Below are 20,489 nucleotides of genomic sequence, written 5' to 3' on the forward strand. Positions count from 1 at the left end.
TTAATGATTCAACATTAATTTAATCGTCAACACGTTGCCAATAAACATTTTGGATATATCTATTATTGGAGTTTAGACCGGAAAAAAAATGCTGCTTTGTATTTTCAGACAGTTATGAATCATTTTACTGCTCGTCTCATACATTTGTATTGTGTCCTCAAACAGTGGTGTTTTTATTTTTTTAATTTTACAGTATTTATAATTCATAATACGAATGCAAAATATTATACACAATATCTACACAGTGTGATGAATGTAAAAGTTTCATAGTTGTGGTATCCAGATGAGTCTTTACTGGAATGTGATTGGTTATGAAGGAACACGTGATCCGTTGACCGTTACGCGTTGGCCAATGATTGAGTTCGGCGTCTCCACATATTAAGAGCATCTCCCAGATGTTCGTCTTTTACACGCAGAGAGCGAGAGAAGACAGTCGCTTTCAGGCGCTAAATTCAGTGTGTTTTATATGTTTTGTAGGCCGGAGAGACTGAATCTGAAATGCTGAGCTGCTGTTTAGATTCTAGGAAGTGTTTTATCTTTATTTTTCTTTCGAAAACTCCAGAGAAATATAAACTCGACGCTAGTTTATCATTGATTCTGATGAACAAATGAGCTCGTGTGTCGACAAATCCAGGTGAGTAAACTACAAAAGACTAGTCTTACAAACTAATCATCAAATGTTTTTCTTTATTGGTGTATTTTGATGAAAGTCAGTGTTTGTGCGACTGGCCTGAGCACGTGTTGCCAGCATGGCTGATATACACTCATTAACAGGAGAGTGTTGATTTAATCCAGATTTAGTCGTGTTTGTCTATATGATTATACTATAATAACACATGACTGACTTGTGTTTGTCCCCCCTCAGGAGTGTGTGCAGTCGCAGTGGAGCCAGTGATGTTGGGTAAGGCCAGGCCTGAGTTCATTGAATGAATCCTTCAGTTGTGTATGTCCTGGGATGATGATTTTGCGTTAGACTACTGATCAACACTGATGTGAACTCAAACACTGACCAGACTGCTGGATATCAGCTCGAGTCTCTGGTCTGACAGCTGGAGTTGATGATAATGGTGTCTTTTCCTTCTGAAACAGGGCGAGAAGGGGAGATGGATGAAGCTGAGGTTTGTATGTCCCACATCTCTGTAATGACAAACTGTTTAATTCTAGATAAATCTGAGTTAAATAACTTGTTTTTGGGATATGTATAACTTTATAGGGTATAATGTTTTGTGGCTGCATGCAAAATTCTGTATGTGTTTGAGTTTCTGTGCATAATAAAACAAAATGTCCGTCTTTGCCTGTGTGTTGTTTCTTGTTTCGAGATGTCTATTTTGTAGTTGTACAGAGAGCACTGTATCTGAACTCGTGGAGCCCCTTCATGGCTCATCGGGTCAAGCAACGGTGCGACAGTGAATGCTTGTTATAACTGGAGTCTCTTGGTTTTCCCCCCAAGTCGCTCTTTTAAAAGCAAGCAACACAATCCTAAATTACACATACACATTCATATATTTTCAGCTTGTGTAAGGTTTCTGGCTATACATTAGAAACATTATCCTAACACATGTTTCTGTTATACAGAAGATATCTATCCATTTAAACAAGTTCACAATATAATGAAAGGATGTATGACATACATTTTAATGTAAACTCTGCCTTTTTTTGGTAACACTTAATATGGCTAACAGCACATCTTATTGACTTAGGCTAGTAGTGCAAGCATGTGTATTACACAAGTTAGTTCATACTTTATATGAAGTTTTCTTTGTCCACTTAAGAGCCCATGTTTAACTTTATTTCTGAATATTTGTAAATCCATACAGCACAACTCATGTAACTCAGGTAAAAAGGCTTGAACTCAAAGTTACTTTAAAGTGTATAAAAAATAGTTCAGGTCCAAAATTAATAAAATAAATCATATAAACTGACCCATTTTTTTTTTTTTGTAAGTGTTGGATGGATAAACTAAACCCTTCCCCTATATATTCCATTTTCAGAATTGGGTTGTTTTATTATTAGCATAATCCAGCTGGTTAATTTTTTCGCACAAATGAAAATGTTGGGGTTTTAGAGCATCCAGAGCTACATATTGGTTCTCTATTGCAAGGTTAATCATTTTCTTAAGCTAAACTATTAAACATGGTCCAAATCATCTAAAATCATGCCGTCCCATCCTCCCAAACTGGGGGACAAAATAAAAACAACCTAAAAACATGAAATGAACAATTTAGTTTACTGATTTTGTTGCAGTAGTGCATCATATTCATGTTTCAATCAAAACTCTGTGTAAAATAGTAGTTATGACACTATTAAAACTAGCAAAAGCTTGTCATTTTCCTCACTTCATGATGTCACACCAATGAGGGCGTCCCATTTTGATCATGTGGTCTCAAGTTTTTATTTTCACTCATTACCATTTGATCTCATGTCCCAATATCACCCTCCATTTAAACAAAAAATTAATAATACTGGAAACACTGGAATAATTTTTGCAAAAGCCTTTTATCAATTTCCACACACAATCATGTCGTCAATATGGCCGAACACAATATCAACATAAAACATTGTGCAAAGGAATAAGCGATTGGCAGAGCGCGCACAAAAGATCAATTGTGAATGGCAATACTCTAGCACAAAACTGTCATTCGAAGTAAACACATTGAAATCAAAGTACACGTAGGATTGATTATTTGGACTCGAGTCCAAAACAGATGTGGAAATAACCACAATTTACGTTCACTGACACCTCAGCGCCAGCTAAGATACAGACCTTGTCATGTTCGTCGGATATAAAACACTTTTCCTCAGACCTCTCAATACATGTGAAGGATCTGATAATGGATGAATGTCAGAATTCATTCACGATATTTGATGATCCAACAGAAACGACCTACCTGATTTATTAATACACCACATGACCTGCAAGCGCAGTGAAAAGAAAAAAACCTGACGATGAACAACACGGATATTAACACTTGATAAAATATGCCAAACAAGTTGGACGAAAACGCTTTGTACATTCAACGATCTCCTTCACATGTACACAACATACGAGTTCATCGTGTTGGAAATAGAATAGCACTTATTTTTAGCCCAAGAATCCACCAAAATCATCTTCAGTTCGAGTGAATAATGACCATACTCGCGTCTTCTCCACTTTATAGTAACGGGTGTACGGTGAGAGCGTGTCACGCAAGCAGTCGAGTTAGCATCTGCTAAATAAAGCCATTCAGTCTTCAGGAGAGTTATTGGGACGTTCCCGTGGGGTTTATGAATAGTGTTTCTCAGGAAACGCCACAAGGATGTTTGTTTATGGGTTGTACTCTTTACCTAGCAACAAAACAGCAGCTTCAAATTCACATTCGACGTGTAGTTTATGTAGAAAACGTGAGTCTCTTTAGGTAATGATCTCATTTTACTCATACACTCCCAAAACAAACACTATTTTAAAAGCCAATAGGAAATTCCCAAGGGATAGCCATGGCGAATTAGCCGTCCAACATTGACCTAGGGTTCTGTGATGGGAATTTGCACCGAAATTCACTTGATTAGATGACGAACTAAAACTATACAATGATACGGGGGAGCATTTATGAGCCGGTAGCCATCCTAACTATGCACATTAGCACGTTAGTTCCCCTCGTTGGAGACCTGATGCCTGCGGATGTAAAGCTATGACTCCACTGGGATAGTTTGAGTCTGGATCGCTAAGGAATGAGGGGTTATTGGCTGGTGTCCCTCTTGAGCACAGTGAAGTTGATCTAATTGCATAATCGGACGCCACACAGAGGGCTCAGGCAGCGGTGAATGGAAGAGAGAAATGGTGCACTAGTGGGTCTGTTGAGTCTAAACAAGTATTTGCTGCTTAGAAGCGCATGACACTCATGAGAAAATCAAAAATGGCTTTTAGGTTTGGTTAAAATGACCATTTACTGGTGTTTGTAACGCAAATATCGAACCCTCGAAGGTGGTTTGCGGTCGTAGTAAAAGTCCTGTTGTGACCTTAGGCTATTACAGGATAGGAGTTTAGGCTGTGCCATGCGACCCCGGGGCTTTTGGTCAGTCAGCGTGCATCAAACAGAGGTAGAGTACACTTTACCTAGGCTTTCTATGCGTCTTCACATCACCAAAACCTCTTTAATCCTGTTCTCGAGGGCCAACAGCGTGTGCATTCGGGACCGTCCCAATCAAATCAAACGCAAGCAAGCAAAGCAAGCAATTTTGTCCTTTCTTTTAGTTGTTGGATGTGTATTTTTCACAGCTGTGTTCAATGGGCAATATGGCACCTGTAATCGTCAAGTCAGGTATAGTCTTGCCCTCGTGGGACTCGAGTGTTTATCTTCTGCTTTACGCAGACACACATCTTCACATGTCATCAAGGGATTCCTCGGGGTCCGCGGTGTCCTCGTCCTTCAAGGCATTGGCATCGGATCGCGTGTCCATGGCAGAGTGCATGATAGGCAGCCAGACGTCATCCATGTTTGGCATTACGAAGATCTTCTGCGGAGGGAACGAGGGGAAAGAGAAGGACGTAAGGACAATGCAAACATAAAAACCTTGTTTATTTTTTTAATTCTGGCGACTGCATTTAGGCTTCAAAACAATGTGATAATTATCTTGATGGACAAAACGTGCAAGTATCATAAACTTTAGTTGATCACAGAGCTGAGAACCAATGGCAATCCTTATAGTCCTGTAACACCTTTGAGAAGACCAACCAATTTACCTGAAACTCCTGATCTAGTTTTTTTTCTATCCAGTCTGTCACATGAGCAAAAGTGACCTCTCTCTCGCCCAGTTTGGGCCGAGCTTTCAGCTCCAGACGAGGAGGCTTTCTGAAACCGTACCTGAAATAAACACAAACACACACATCAGCACATGCCCACATATTACCATTACCTGCATTCACTGGTTTAAAGGTTGGTTCACCCCAAAAATTTAAATAATGGTCAATTACCCTTTTGTCGTTCCAAACCCGTAAGACTTGGGAACACAAATGAAGATATTTTAATGAACTCAGAGATTTCAGTCCCTCCATTGATAGACTAAGCAACTATCACTTCAAAAAGTCCATAAAGAGATCGTAAAACTAATCCATATGAATAGAGTCTCTTCAGAAACTGTGGACTCAACCATAAACCGAAGCTCAACCGAACCTGCAAACATCATTAGTTCTTGTAGAAGCTCAACATGCTCACAAAACTGAACCGCATCAGTTCTCATGCTTGAGCTGCAGATCATCATAACTGATGTGTGTTGATGAGTGTAAATGTGTGAATAAAAGCCTAAATTCAATCTGTTAATCATAAAAAGTGATCGAGTCTCTTTAGAAAATTTGGACTAAACCGCTTGATTGATATGGATTAGTTTTACGATCTCTTTATGAACTATTTGAAGCGTCGAAGTGGTAGTTGCTTAGTCTGTCAATGGAGGGACGGAAACCTCAGATTTCATTAAATTGTGTTCGGAAAAAGAATGAAAGTCTTACAGGTTTGGAACGACATGAAGGGGAGTAAATGATGACTAAATGATTTTTCCTTTTTGATGAACTTGCCCTTTAACTCTCAGAAATAAGTCTTAATAGTCTCCTTTATTTATATAGCGCTTTTTTACAATACAGATTGTACTTGATAGCCCATTATATTTGAGTAAAATATAATTCCTTAATTCTTACTGTTGATCTTTGGCAACATTTTTACTTTTTTGACGGGTTTCGTGAGCTTCATCCATGCAATGAAATCTTTAAAAGTCATTTTAAATCTAATCTTTGAACAGAGGCATGAAATATCTTGCCACGTGTGCTGAATTATGACCAGCAGAGGGCATGATAGCAGCATTTATGATGCACAAAGAGGCTGGCTGCATTAGAAAACACAGATTTATGCCTCGCTGCCTTATCAGGAAATAGGAAATGCATGAAGGTATCTTACGACACTGAGGTAGCGTAACTTCTGGCGCAGCAGCGTAACGGTTTAATGATCTACAGCACAACACAGCTTCAGGGAGAACTAAGCTAATATTACATTACTCACTAGAAATGAGATCAGAAGTGGAAAACATTGGTCAAAAATGTACATTTACACACAAACTGACTTTTTTTTTTTGGCTAGTAGAAGTTCTGAATGGCCGGTAACCTAGTTTAGTAGTGGCCGGTTAGTGAAAAAGTTAATTTCAAACCCTGTGCTGTCTTCAAAAATCGATCAGATGAAGGTTTCTCAGTAGACAGGAACTGAAACTAACACTGGATTCAGATGTGCCTTGAAATGTGTCCTCGAAGGCAGACTCGTTAAGCTTTCGGACACAGCTGCTATCTGACTATAATTCTGCAGGGTCCGTACAGAGTGCTTAAAGCGCTTGAATTTGACTTTTTGAAACTCAAGTCCTGGAAAACACTTGAAAACAGCCATATTTAAGAAAAGGTACTTGAAAAGCACTTAAATTATTAAAAATTTTATTGATAAAACAATCTTTTCACACAATTTCTGCTGCAACCCGTCTGATATAGAGCCATTTCGCATGGCTATGAGTGTGATATTGCTCATAAATATGTATATAATAAGTATGTGATACAGCTTTCATTCTTCGGGTCAATCATATATTCATGAGAAAAAAACTCAGTTTGAATGAGGAATATCTTTGTCATAGTGTCCTTTCAATGGTTAAAGTTACCAGTCTGCTGCACTTTATGTGTACCATTCTGTTTTATTAGTTTATTTTTATTTATCCATTTACCTTTTTTAGACTTTGAAAGATAATACAGATATTGTTTGATAAGCGAGATTTCTGATTGTAGTCCTTGAAAACCAAAATAGTAGTGCTTGAAAAGTACTTTAAAGTCCTGGAGTTTCATTTTACAGTATCTGTACGAACCCTAAATCTGTGCATACACAGACACGTGTGTGTGTATAGGATATGAATGAATGCAGAGTACCAGATCCGGTCTGTGGGCGGCGGCGGGATGTTGACAGCGAGTGTTCCCTGGCACTCCTGAACCTCCACCGTCAGCACCAGCGGGGTGTTGGACACCTCCTCCATCTTCTTCTTGATGAACTCCGTCTCCGTGGCTTTCTGGAAATACTTGGACTTGGCGATCTTGTCCACAAAGCGCATGATTTTGCTGGACCGGTGTCCGCCAACATAACTGTGAAGAAAAGAGTTATTTCTACAGGTGTGTGTGTGGCCATCTTTGACGGGCTGGTTGGTGTTTTAATGCCATGCCAGTGTCCTTGGGTGTTTTCATGGTTGAAAAGTTGAAATACTATAAAAGAGCAATTTAAAAACCTATATAGGGATTAAAAACAATTGCTTTAGATAAAACTCTTAAACACTCGCCCATCTTTGTCTACGTTTACACGCACATCTTTTGTTTCAATCGGACTGAATTCATTCCGATTGATGAATCTAAATGTAGTGTTTACATGTCCTCTCGATCAGATTCGAAAAGGAATAAACCAACCCTTTCAATCCGATCGAAATCTCATTGGGATCGAGCTCAATCGGATCGATTAAGGTGTTTACATGAAGGCTTTTGAGTCCGATTGAGCCTTCAATCTGATTATTTGGTTGCCCGAAACGTAGACCCACAGACTGAACTGTTAAACATCCTGAATTAAACACAGAAAGAAAACAAAGTTTCTCAATCTCACCCTTCCACTCCTGTGATCTCAGGCACTTCAGCAGTGTCTTCCTCATCAGAGGATCCCGCGCTCGATGACTCTTCATCGCTGTCGGCCAAGAAGTAAGCGCGTGGTCTGGGTCTAGTGCATCACACAAACAGACAAGAGCTTAAGCGCCATATGTCCATGAGAACTGGCTTTCTGAGAGCAAGGGGATGAGCAAAGCTCTTGCAACACACCTAAAATACACAGTAACAAAACAAAAAAATAATAATTCTCCATAAAAATGAAAGGTCTGTTCCGAACCCTCGGGAGCTGTCACACTTTTAGGCATCATTTGAGTGTTTCAGACATGAAGGGCTTGGAAAAGAGCTTCTGTGAGCACATGCAGAACACAGCGGATGTGGAGGAAAGCAGGGAGAAACGTACAACATAATGAGAGACTTCGGAAAAGCCCTGATTCAACTCACCATTAAGAGATCACATCCACAAAGAAATGAGTCCAGCGGAAACAGCAAAAAGAGGAAATCATAAATACATCCAACAGAAAAAATAACCCATCAAAAGAACACAGAAAAAAATAAATAAAAGAAGAAGCCTAGATATTTTGGAACAAGTGACGAGGAAACTTCGGTCTTCTGAAACTCTTACCCTTCTTTCCCCTGTTCTCCTAAGCTTTCTCCCTCCTTTCCCAGTCGGGTCAGGTTCATCTTGGTTTCGAGAGTCATAAGAAAGGAACCGTTGTACGAGATCTCCAGGTCAAACCAAAGGCCTGCGAAAAGAGACACTTTAAAATGAATGTCACTTTACACATCCGCATCCGCAATATTCCACTAACTTATGAAACAAAACGCAAGACTCTCCCCGGAGAACAATCCCTTATTCTGCCCGGTCTTCTGGATTGTGATTATACGTTTGCAATCAATATGCTCTAAACATTACTGTATTGTATCATGTATATTATTATTTTACTTTTTCATTATCATTTGATCATTAAAGGTAGGGTAGGCAGCTCGCTTTATAAACACTTTTTGTTGTACAGGGTTCAAATCTTGATAGCCATTGAACGTCGATAAAAAAAACGATTGCGAAATTACGGCGTTTCCATTAACCGATGTTATATGACTAAAGCGCCATTCTTTCCTCTCGCGATTATCATGACGACGGATGTTGGATGTTTTATGTATATCTCAGTCACTGCACTAGTCATTATTGTTAATGGAGAAGTCGTAGGAGTGTTATTCAAGCATTAATGACAAGGAAAGACCCTTAAACTTGTGAGAGGCTCATATGAGGAGTTTCTGGTGTCTGTAAATGAGAAAAAACTGTTTCCATTGCAGTTCTGCGAAATATCCCTGTTTTGAATTGCCTGAAAAAACCACAGTGTTTCCATTTGCCGTATTTTCAATTCACTATTTCGATTTGCGCAATTTGAAGGGTAATGGAGACACGGCTAATGAACGCCACAAACAAACAGCAGCATTGTACAGCTTCTCCTGAACCAAAACGTCAAGCTTATGCTGCGTTCACGCCATGTCGTAACCGTAATTACGAGATGGCAACCCGTGACGTTCAACCCAGAGCTGCACACGTCCTCAGACTCGGATTTATGTGTTTCTATATCAACACCATCAACGCTGAAATGAATCTGCAGCAGTCATGTGGTGCAACTAGAGCTCTACAAGTGGTCTACGTTCATTATTACTGTAATGTTATGTGCTTCGAGACATGAGGTAGTTAAACGCAGTTTCTCATAACTTTTTGCATGTGTTTTTTGGAGACACTGTGGGATCTCACGCTTTTAATGCCAACAAAGTTTAAGTTTCACTCGCCCACAAAGCACGATTACTTTGATTCTGAACTATTCTGACACAACGAGCCACCAGTTGCCTGTATAAATTCGCATGTTGTCCCCTGAAAAACACGCACAGCATTACTTTCCCTGACATTTCCCCGATTCAAACATCATCCCCAAATGAGTCTGGCTGAACTCTACACCCAGCGTGAGCACACACTGATTAAACCGATGCAGGAGTCGCTAGTGAACCCCTGGACCTCCTCCTGAGCGAGTGAAAGGTCAGCGCTGGAGTTCGCTCCTCTCTTGATTGGCTCAGACACACACTGATCCCCTAAACCCAGCGGGCCGCTTCCTAAGATGACGAACGAGAAGTTTAACAAGCTGGCAGGGGTCTGGTCTTTCACCAAATCACACACACATCCACCGCAGCAGTAACTGTAGGGGTGCCGCTGCATCCGCACAGTGTTATAGGCAGACACACACAAAACAATTCTGTATTATGAGTTTTTAAGACCAGACAAGTAATGTAGAGAAAGTCGACACGCCTGCGCACATATATATTCAAACGCTCACATCTATAGACTAAACTCGTAATACACATGTGCACACCGCCAGCGTTCTCACAGGTTCACGATTTTGAAGTTTACGCGGAGATTATCACGTTTTTCAAAATGCAGATGAACGGCCAGAACACATTAAACGTTTTCAGTTTTCTGTGAGAACGGTGTCGTGTTGTCGTGAAGTTATTAACCCCTAAGTTAATAACTAATGATCTTTACAATGGATGTGAATCAAAATCTGTTACTGTAATTTCCTATTATCACTGTAAAGCTGCTTTGAAACGAGCTATATTGGTAAAAGCGCTGTATAAATGAAGGTGACTTGACAGAGATATAGCTTGACTGTGTCAGTGAGGCACATCTAATGGTTTTGGTAAAAGATTTGAGTAAGTATAGACATTATTTTTTATTAAGAGGTGAAAAAGATCACAAGACACTGCTGAAAGAACCAAACTTCAAATAAAATGTATGAAAATGTAACCAATGGCTTATATGGGCCCAGGTGAGTTGCTCTGGTTCAATACTTAATCATTTCTAGAGCACGACCAAAAGTTGATCAAAGTGCTTTACAAAGAATAAAAAGAAATAATATACATAAACAACACCAAACAAGCCAAAATAAGTATTAAGCAATCAATAGAATACAAGAGAAACCCAGGATGACAAACTATGGAGTATTAAAGGCATAAGATAAGATTTAAAAATATAAACATATACTAATATTACCCAAACATCACCCTAATAAATAAAGGTTGTTTAAAACGCTTTCCTCAGCTGTTTTAGCACTATAGCCCTCCTGTAGCTCAAAGAGCAGAGCAACACCGAGGTCACTGAGGCTCCAGGGAATGCATGAACTGAGGAAATGTAAACCTTGCATGAAATTCAAGTCGCTTTGGATAAAAGCATCTCCCCAAATGCATAAATGTGAGTGAGAGTGTTCTGGTGGTTGAAGAAAAAGTTATAAATCATGGACAAAAAGAGCAGTGCATGCTGATTACTGCTACGTGCTCTTAAAAGGCGTTGGATCAGTATATTATAAAAGTGTCTACAGTGTTCACAGATTTGACATCGACACCATAGGGCAAAAACTGCCGTTTTTAATATCATCTCATAATTTGGCGGCTGGTTTATTAGGCTGCTGTCACTTTAAGACCTGACGCACAGATCCATTATTCTGTTTTATATCGCCAATATACTTGGCTTTATGTGCCGCACTTTGGGTGTGTGAGCACAAAATCTGCAGGATGAGTAAAATTATGCTCAATATGCGGATTCAAGCCTTGTAACACCAGCAATATTCATCTTTATTCATCAATATTCTATTTGGCAGGTGTAAATGTCATAATCTAATCTAATATAAACTCAGGAGTCCAGACCAGGCCTTACCTCTGTGATCTACAGATGGTTTGGAGGAGCTGAGGATCTTGGGAATGGATATTCCCATGTCCAGCTCAGTGAGGGTCAGCTCATTCATGAAGTACGGGAGCTGTAATACACATTACACAGAGTTACTGTGTGAAACACACATTCAGACGGTCTGGGCTGAGATGCACACCCGTCAGGACTCACCCTGATCTTACTCAGCTTCTTCTGGATCTTCTTGGACACCACGTCTGCCCAGTACTTCTCTCCAAGAAAGTCCCAGAAGATGCGACCCAGAAGAGCATTGACCCAGGCCTCGGACTCCGCCTCCTGCTCACGACTCTCTGGAAACTACAAGACAAACACAACAGGACATGCTTCATTGGAAGACACTAAAGTCGCATCAGACTACAGATAGCACTACTAGCTTCACTGTTTTCTGGCAGTGAGGAAGCGCTGCACTCTAAGTGTGTGTGATATTTCTAAAAGATCCACAAGTGGTTCACCAAAATACGCCACAAGAGGCTAGGTGTTAGCATGGCTAAGCACAATGCGCTGTTTCCAGTTTCCACTAAATGTAACAAACAACAAGCATGTGACATAGAATACGGTTTGGAAATATGGAATTCAATTTGTTTGATTACAGGATATAGAAATGTCCAATGGGACACCATTAAAACTAAGGGTACGACATTGTCAAAACGATCCCCGTTCACATGGATCCACAAAAACGGCTAAAAACGCTGTATTCTGCTGCCAGGCCAGTAGATGGCGATGAAACACTATAGACTGAACACGTAATGAGCATGAGCATGACGTCATCGTCTTCACAGATTCACGTTTTTATTGTTTACACAGAGACCGTTTTCAAAAGTGCGCGTTTTCAGGCGCCAAAACGCAGTTATCGTGTAAACGAAAGGCCAAAACGCATAAAAAGTTGTACGTTTGTAAAGTTGAAAACGGTGTCGTGTAAACAGCCCCTAAACAGACTCAACACCATTAGGCTGAGTTGGTGTATGTGATGTCTGGTTTTTGAATGTAAGATGCTGTCTGATTAGTGGACCTTTTTAACGGTTCCCGGACTGTTCCCAGCGCTCTGCACAGGGCTTGTGGCCGGGCTGCCGGCGGACTGGCTCACGTATTTGGCCATGTAGACGTTGTACTCCAGAACCTTCTGTTTGACACTGGCACCGAGGTCTTTTTGCCTGGGAAGAGACTGGAGCACTTCATCCAGACTGCCACGACTGCTGCTGCGACTCTGAGACAGACCGCCTGCAGAGAGAGAGAGAGAGAGAGAGAGAGAGAGAGAGAGAGGGGGGAGGGAGAGAGAGAGAGAGAGAGAGAGAGGGAGAGAGGGGGGAGGGAGAGGGAGAGAGAGAGAGAGAGAGAGGGAGAGAGAGAGAGAGAGAGAGAGGGAGAGAGAGAGAGAGAGAGAGGGAGAGGGAGAGAGATCATCAACATAATGCTACACACTCTTTACACACACAAACAGGGTTTGAAATGAACTTTCACTCACCGGCCAATTTGGCTACTACATTTTTAATGTACCAGCCATTCAGAACTTCAACTAGCCAAAAAAAAAGAAAAAAAAAAAAGAGGCGGGGGTATTATATATTATACATACACACACAATTTGGATTTCATAGCCTACATTAATTTCTTATTCAAACTAAATCCTGTCATCCAGCTTCTCCTCTCTTCCTCTTTCATCCTTTTCACCATAAATGTGTTTTAGATGGACAGATCAATACAGTACAGAGAACACCAAACAAATGTAGGATGTTGGTAAATAAAGTCTTTTCTGTTAACTTCTGTTTAATCTTAACTATTGCTTCAATGCAAATGAACAAGCGCGCCGTTATCCGTTGCGTAGTGACGTGTGTGTTCAAGTGAGCCATATATGAGCAGGTTCTGCGCAATACACTGCATTTAATATATCATGAGGACTTACGAGAAACAGCACAAGACAGAGAAACTCACTTTTGTAGCTTTATTTATCTATTATTTCTTTGATTAACATTGCGTTTTCTTGTTTACAACACATAACCGACTGTGTTTACGAGGATACTTGCCGAGACGGGCATTTTGACTTAATTTTGCGCGCACGTGTCCGTTCAAGCTCAAAAGCAGAGAAAGAACATGTACTGTGGATGCGCACAATGCAATATCGATGCTAAAACGATACGTCGTGCAGCCCTAAATTCAGGATAATACCGAAAGAGCCATTCTGTCAATGTGTCATGAAAAGAAAAGGGATTCATTCAAACTATAGTCTCACATTGCCAGATCTATATAGTCCATAGTTTCATATTTAAACGAATTTAAAATTCTTAATGCCTTAAAATATCTTGAATGTAACTCGACACCCTCGCCTCATTTAGTATGCGTGGTTCTATGAATATGCAACTGAGCCCCGCCTCCACTCACTCAGCTCAGAGATCCACTGGTTGACCATCACACGTTGATCTGATTGGTTACAAGGTAGTTTGTGACGTCAGAAACACCAGCGATTTCAAAGCGTGTTTTTGAGACTGTCTTTGGTTCACTGCAGTTTTAAGGAGAAAACACTCAGCAATGGAGTCGACATATGAATTTACACATGGTTTGTCTTAAAGCACATGACACTTAACTTTTACTTCTAAGCAAAGAACGAGAGTACTCCGCCGTGAGTATATCAGGGCGCTGAATCACGGTCCGTCTCTCGTGCGTTGCGTGTTTACGAGTGTGAGTCTCAGCTGCAGTTCCCTTAACGGCCACCGGTGTCGCTAATAACAAGCTTCTGAATCTACACACGGCCCCTTTAATGAAAGAACTCCTGATCTGAGTCGAGCTGCATTATAAACATGAACTTCATCTTACTTGTAGGCAGGCCTGAGGGCTTCTTGGCTTCGTATTTCAGTTTGGAAGCAAACAGCATCCTCCTGAACCATTCCTCCTTGTCTCTTCCGGTCCTCCCGAACAGGTACAGCACAGGCTGTGTGTGCGCTCTCCTAGGCTCCTCAGTAACGCTCTCGGGCTTCTCTCCGAGGACAGGGGTCTTCTCCTCCGACACCTCGCTCTTCTCCCCCTGAGCTTTGGCCATGAAGTCATCCTGCTTGGCCAGCTCAACGCAGATGGGGTACTTCTTGTTCCACACCCTTTTCCTGGCCAGGCTCTGGGGCACCAGGTAGATCTGCAACACCACAACTCAACTTAACCTTCATTTGTTACACAGTATGGAAATATAACGTTAATCGTATGTATTTAAAGGGGTTGAGGAGTTTTGTTTTGGCAAAAGAACAATGTTTTTAGTGCAATGCTATGGAAGATTGTTTCCGCCACAGAATAAAACATTTTAAAAGATAATTGCGACTTTAACACACAATTGCGACTTTATAACACACAATTCTGACTTTATAACGCAATTGCGACTTTACATCACGAAATTCTGACTTTAACATACAATTGCGACTTTAACACACAGTTCTGACTTTATAACATGCAATTGCAACTTTATAACACGCAATTGCGACTTTAACACACAATTGCGACTTTATAACACACAATTGTGACTATATCATGCAATTCTGACTTAAATAACATACAATTGCGACTTTAACACACATTTGCGACTATATCACACAATTGCGACTATATATATCATGCAATTCTGACTTTATAACATGCGATTGCGACTATATATCACACAATTGTGACTATAGCACACAATTCTGACTTTATAACACACAATTGTGACTATATCATGCAATTCTGACTTTATAACATGCAATTGCGACTAACACATTTGCGACTATATCACACAATTGTGACTATATATATCATGCAATTCTGACTTTATAACATGCGATTGCGACTATATATATCACACAATTGTGACTAACACATAATTCTGACTTTATATCACAAAATTCTGACTTTATAACATGCAATTGCGACTATATATCACACAATTCTGACTTTATATTACACAATTCTGACTTTAACACAATTGCGACTATATATCATGCAATTCTGACTTTACAACATGCGATTGCGACTATATATCACACAATTGTGACTATAACACACAATTCTGACTTTATAACACAATTGCGACTATATATCATGCAATTCTGACTTTATAACATGCGATTGTGACTATATATCACACAATTGGGACTATAACACACAATTGGGACTATAACACACAATTGCGACTTTATAACACACAATTCTGACTTTATAACATGCAATTGCGACTATATATCACACAATTGCGACTATATATATCATGCAATTCTGACTTTATAACATGCGATTGTGACTATATATCACACAATTGTGACTAACACATAATTCTGACTTTATATCACACAATTCTGACTTTATAACATGCAATTGCGACTATATATCACACAATTATGACTTTATAACACACAATTGTGACTTTATATCACACAATTATGACTTTATAACACACAATTGCGACTAACACACAATTGTGACTTTATATCACACAATTATGACTTTATAACACACAATTGCGACTAACACACAATTGTGACTTTATATCATGCAATTCTGACTTTATAACACACAATTGCGAATCACAATTCAGAATTGCGAGATGTAAACTCGCAAATTGTGAGAAAAAAAAGTCAGAATTGTGAGATAAAAAGTCGCAATTACCTTTTTCTTTCTCTTTCTGAGGCGGAAACAAGCTTCCACAGAAATGCTGCATCAGAGCCGCTTAGATGCAAGGGAAAACACATTCCATCAATGCAAGTTAACCTTAAACTTTGGCCTGAACATTATAAGCTCTGGGCTTAACACACTCAGGTCTAAGAGGTTCCCATCACACAGGCGGTGCGCAGACGGACCCACCTTACTGTTGGTGAGATCGTAGATCTTCTGGCTGACGTAGGAGACGTCGGGCTTGAGCTCGCTGAAGGTGGCCCGGCGCGGGACGTTGCGGTTGGGTTTGGACAGGCGCAGGACTGAGCCCTCCAGACGCACATACACCGAGTGTGTGAGCGTGGCGTGATACGTCTCCGGGTCGTAGCTGTAGATCTCGTTCATCCAACCCTGAGGACAAACACACACACAACTAAACAAACGGGCAACTCAAGCAATAATAAGCAGTATTACAAGTTTTCTCAATCGCTTTGGCACGTTTTTCTAAACAGTGTTAACATTCTCTAAACTGTAAGCTCAAGAGTCACAACGGTTTGCTGGAACATCACAACTATGACCCTTGCTGTGAGTAACTCATTACAAGTAACTTGAGGTATGTAATCAGATTACTTTTTCAAATAAGTAACGCAAGTTACTTAGTTTTCCCATTTATTGACTGACAGCTCTCGTCCCCATGTTGAGACAGATCGAAGTGCAGAGGCGTTGTGTGTGTGTGTATGTGTGTGTGTGTGAACATGATGGTTATTGTCGTTCTAGACTAAATGTGAGCCTGCATTTACTCATCTCACTTGCACAAAAAAAAAAAAAGAATAAAATCAGTGAAATGCAGAATCAGAATACTATGCAAACCTCCAATAACTAAATATGTTCAATAAAACATATGCATTTAATCTCACTTTATTGACCAATGTACTTGCTTCTGACCTTCGATGATTTAGTTAAACCATAAGCAAAAATGACAATAAGTGTTAAACTTTTTTTTCCTCCTGCATCTTATTCTTCTGCTTATTATTTTACATTTGCCCAAAAATATAACTTTTTTGTTGTAAAAAAAACAAGCCCAGGTGAAAAAAGCAACGCAAAAGTAACCAAGTAGTGCAATTAGTTACTTTTAAAGGAGTAACACAATATTGTAATGAGTTACTTTTCAAAGTAACTTTCCCCCAGTGTTTTTTCTACTTTTTTTGTTGACATTACAAGCATTCCATGTCAGATATTTATGAATATAAATGCATGTCTGACAGATTTTGATCACTAAATGCATCATTTTGCATGCGATGAAAGAATGTTTAGAAGTTGTGAAGAGTTTGACAGTTTCACTGAGAATCGACTCATCAGTTTTGATCAACAAGCCATGTGTGTTTAGTCATTGTGCAAATTGTAAATAATTGTACTCACTCTTTTGCACACATGTGCCAAAACACATGCAAATTTGCTTAAATCTATCGATTGTGTTTTGGCACGTGTGAAAAAGAGTAAGTACAATTATTTAAGAAAATCAAATCTGATGTGAACAAGAAACTAATTGTTCAGAGATCAGAATTTATTTGCGATTCATATTTGCGATTCATTCTTCTCAGAGTGGTTGTGTTCAGTTTTGGACATATTTGGATTAAACACTTTAAATGAAATTGTGAAAAATCTAAATAAAGGATTATTTGATCGTATGAAACCCACCCGACCATAATATGGTGAAAACTCAGTTTTCTTTGCAACCTAGGAAGCAAAAATGGAGAAAAATACCACAGAAAAGCATCACTTGAACTAAATTAATCTCGGCTCTGTTAAATAAATAAATATGAGCTAGAGCTGTGCTGGCTTTGTTAACTGAAGGATAGGCAGACAGTAGTGTTAATATTACCCAGCACACATCACTCTCTTCAGCTCAATCCGCCAGTTTAAGACTCAAATCATTAGCGCTTCAACTGGAAAAACAACAACCGAACTTTGTGATTGAAGTTTAAGGCCCATTCACACTGAGAACGACATACTAACAATACTTACACAACTATAACTACAGTAACTCTGTTACTACTCACTATTATCCCAGCAGGAGATAACGCTGTTTATCCTGTGTTCTGTCAATATAACTTGCTTTAAAATCGGATGGACTTTGATCATTTTTATCATAAATACACTCTAACGTCAGTACTTGACATTCTGTCTAGAGCGAACGTTAATCGTCTGGCGTATAATAAACCCAACCAACGGATCTGACAATAAGACTATCAGGTTAAGTAAATATGATGAAGAGGCTAATATAGTGCATATGTGAAATGCTTTCACAGTTAATTTCTCTGGCGAACGACACTAAACGCCTGAGGTACATGTAATGCAACGTGAGATATTCATAACGGTTTTATTGATATCTTTCCACAGTTGAAACACTGGTTGAGAGATGTAAACATATCGATCATCGTGCGTTTTACTGTTAGCAATCAGCATTGCATTACCGTGCGCCTCCTTCTGGACTGGAGTGTGGATCGCTTGTGACTGACTGTATTCGTCATATATATATACTGAAGAATAAAAGCTGTATCATATACTTGGATATTTATGAGCAATATTACACTCAGAGCCATGCGAAACGACTCTATATCAGACTATTTTGTGTGAAAATATTGTTTTATCGGTAAAATTAAACACTAATTTCGCATATATTGTCTTTCAATAATTCCTTTTCATAAAGTTTAAGGGTTTTCAATTTCAAAACGTCAAATTCAAGCACTTTAATCACCTTGTACGAACCCTGGTAACTTCGGCAAGCAGAAGGTAAATGTGCAGGATAAGTTAATTGAGCGAAAATCGTCAACTGTAAATGAAATATGCGGATCAGACACCCTAGTTAATACTCTTAATCGCTCATAAACACACTTTTTCAGGGATTGTCCTGCACTGAAACATCAGCAACATCCAACATGACCTGATGCAACTGCCAAACCCCAAGGGCTGCTATTTAATCACATAATTGAATAAAAAAAGACATGTGATGCTCATCTAGCAGGTGTAGTACAGCATGTTGAGAGCGCTTTATCATCGTGAAAAGGTGCATTAATAAACTACAGCCAGATTAGTGCCTATCCTACACTATTATCATTGGAAGCAAACAAGTAGACTACATTTTAAATGAGTTTCCATGTAAATCATTAGCTTAACTGAGAAGAACGCTATAATAGGGCTTTTGGAGGAGGTTTAAGGGCAACTTTTGTATGATTACAATGTCGTACAATGTGTACTCTTTCCCCTATGATACATCAATAATATTCAACAATATTATTGATCTGTCTGCATTGACACCATTATATGAGAACTGACAGCTATATATATAAATGAACTAAATTAATAACTTTTTTACAACAGAAATGAACCATCACTGAACTTACTTAAGCTGGACTGAGACACCATTTCTTTCTAGACACAAACTTTGTTGCATTATTCTCCTGTTATCTCTGTAAAGCTGCTTAAATAAAGGTGGCTCGACTCCCATCCCGGAATCCCAGTCTATTTATGCAAAACTTGTCTAAAGTCCACTGGATGACGCAGCATACAAAACTTTTCATGGCTGTCTAAAGTCCACTGGATGAGGCATTTAGCTTATAATACAGACATCGCAACAATACAACGCTGGTTGAAATCTGCAAAGGTGTCCTTTAAATGTCAATATAAGCACTGAGTTAATGCCTTTTCAAGATATAAATACTGTTGTTTCAATAAACTCTTATTGTAAACAATTCACTGCAAAAAATGCTTTTCGTACTTAGTATTTTTGTCTTGTTTCCAGTCCAAATGTCTAAAAATTCTTAAATCAAGAAGCATTTACTAGATGAGTAAAATGACATAAGATATTAAGTCCTGATTTCGGGGGGAATTAATCAAAATTAAGTGAGTTGATGCTTAAAAAAAGCTAAATGATCTGCCAATGGGGTGAGAAAAATAATCTTAATTTAAACAGAAACGAGATTATTTTTCTCACCACATTGGCAGATCATTTAGCTTTTTTTAAGCATCAACTCACTTAATTTTGATTAATTTACCCAGAAAACAAGACTTAATATCTTATGTAATTTTACTAGAGTAAATGCATCTTGATTTAAGAAATGTTTGATATTTGGACTGGAAACAAGACAAAAATACTAAGTAAGAAAAGCATTTTTTGTAGTTATTTTTTAATGACACTATTCTAATGAACTGAAGTCAGTTGTTATGTAGATGCTTAGATAGTTATTCAGCAAACTTATGATTTTTTAGCACTTCTACGAGCAGTAATACTTTAACTTCAATAAAAAAATAAAAAAGTCAGTACTCTTTCTCCCTCTGCCTGAAAGTGATCCCATGACATCCTTCCTCGGTGCCATTATCCTTATAGTTGTCGCTATCCTCGAGTCTTCGAGTTAAAACTTTATGGTTATGGTTATCATTCGTGGTGTGAAAGGACCATTAGGCTCTCTCAAATCCACCAAATATTTTGATATTTCATTTGTTCAG

The 20,489-nt window shown here is 39.1% G+C and overlaps 1 protein-coding gene and 1 long non-coding RNA gene across 7 annotated transcripts in view; one reads left to right on the top strand and one right to left on the bottom strand.

Moving 5' to 3' along the window:
* Window positions 1-493: 493 nt before the first annotated feature.
* LOC311079543 lies at window positions 494-1,290 on the top strand. The gene is made up of 3 exons (XR_014605418.1): window positions 494-634; window positions 866-901; window positions 1,090-1,290. It is a non-coding gene; the product is annotated as an uncharacterized lncRNA (long non-coding RNA).
* A 1,187-nt stretch (window positions 1,291-2,477) lies between these two features.
* Window positions 2,478-20,489, bottom strand: part of tex2 (testis expressed 2) — a 51,596-nt gene continuing 33,584 nt past the window's right edge. For 2 of the 6 annotated variants that reach the window (XM_084108897.1, XM_084108898.1), the window contains exons 3-13: window positions 16,194-16,394; window positions 14,190-14,502; window positions 12,847-12,897; window positions 12,394-12,602; window positions 11,538-11,681; window positions 11,355-11,454; window positions 8,262-8,382; window positions 7,641-7,751; window positions 6,926-7,135; window positions 4,721-4,841; window positions 2,478-4,494 (exon numbers count right to left, since the gene is read on the bottom strand). In XM_084108897.1, the coding sequence (XP_083965023.1) occupies window positions 4,360-4,494; window positions 4,721-4,841; window positions 6,926-7,135; window positions 7,641-7,751; window positions 8,262-8,382; window positions 11,355-11,454; window positions 11,538-11,681; window positions 12,394-12,602; window positions 12,847-12,897; window positions 14,190-14,502; window positions 16,194-16,394 (1,716 nt within the window). In that variant the 3' untranslated portion in view covers window positions 2,478-4,359. The remainder of the gene's footprint in view (window positions 4,495-4,720; window positions 4,842-6,925; window positions 7,136-7,640; window positions 7,752-8,261; window positions 8,383-11,354; window positions 11,455-11,537; window positions 11,682-12,393; window positions 12,603-12,846; window positions 12,898-14,189; window positions 14,503-16,193; window positions 16,395-20,489) is intronic. The other 4 variants (XM_084108900.1, XM_084108901.1, XM_084108899.1 and 1 more) reach the window with 3 other exon arrangements.

This window comes from Abramis brama, assembly GCF_963993115.1.
Source record: "Abramis brama genome assembly, chromosome: 1".
Taxonomy (NCBI): Eukaryota; Metazoa; Chordata; class Actinopteri; order Cypriniformes; family Leuciscidae; genus Abramis; species Abramis brama.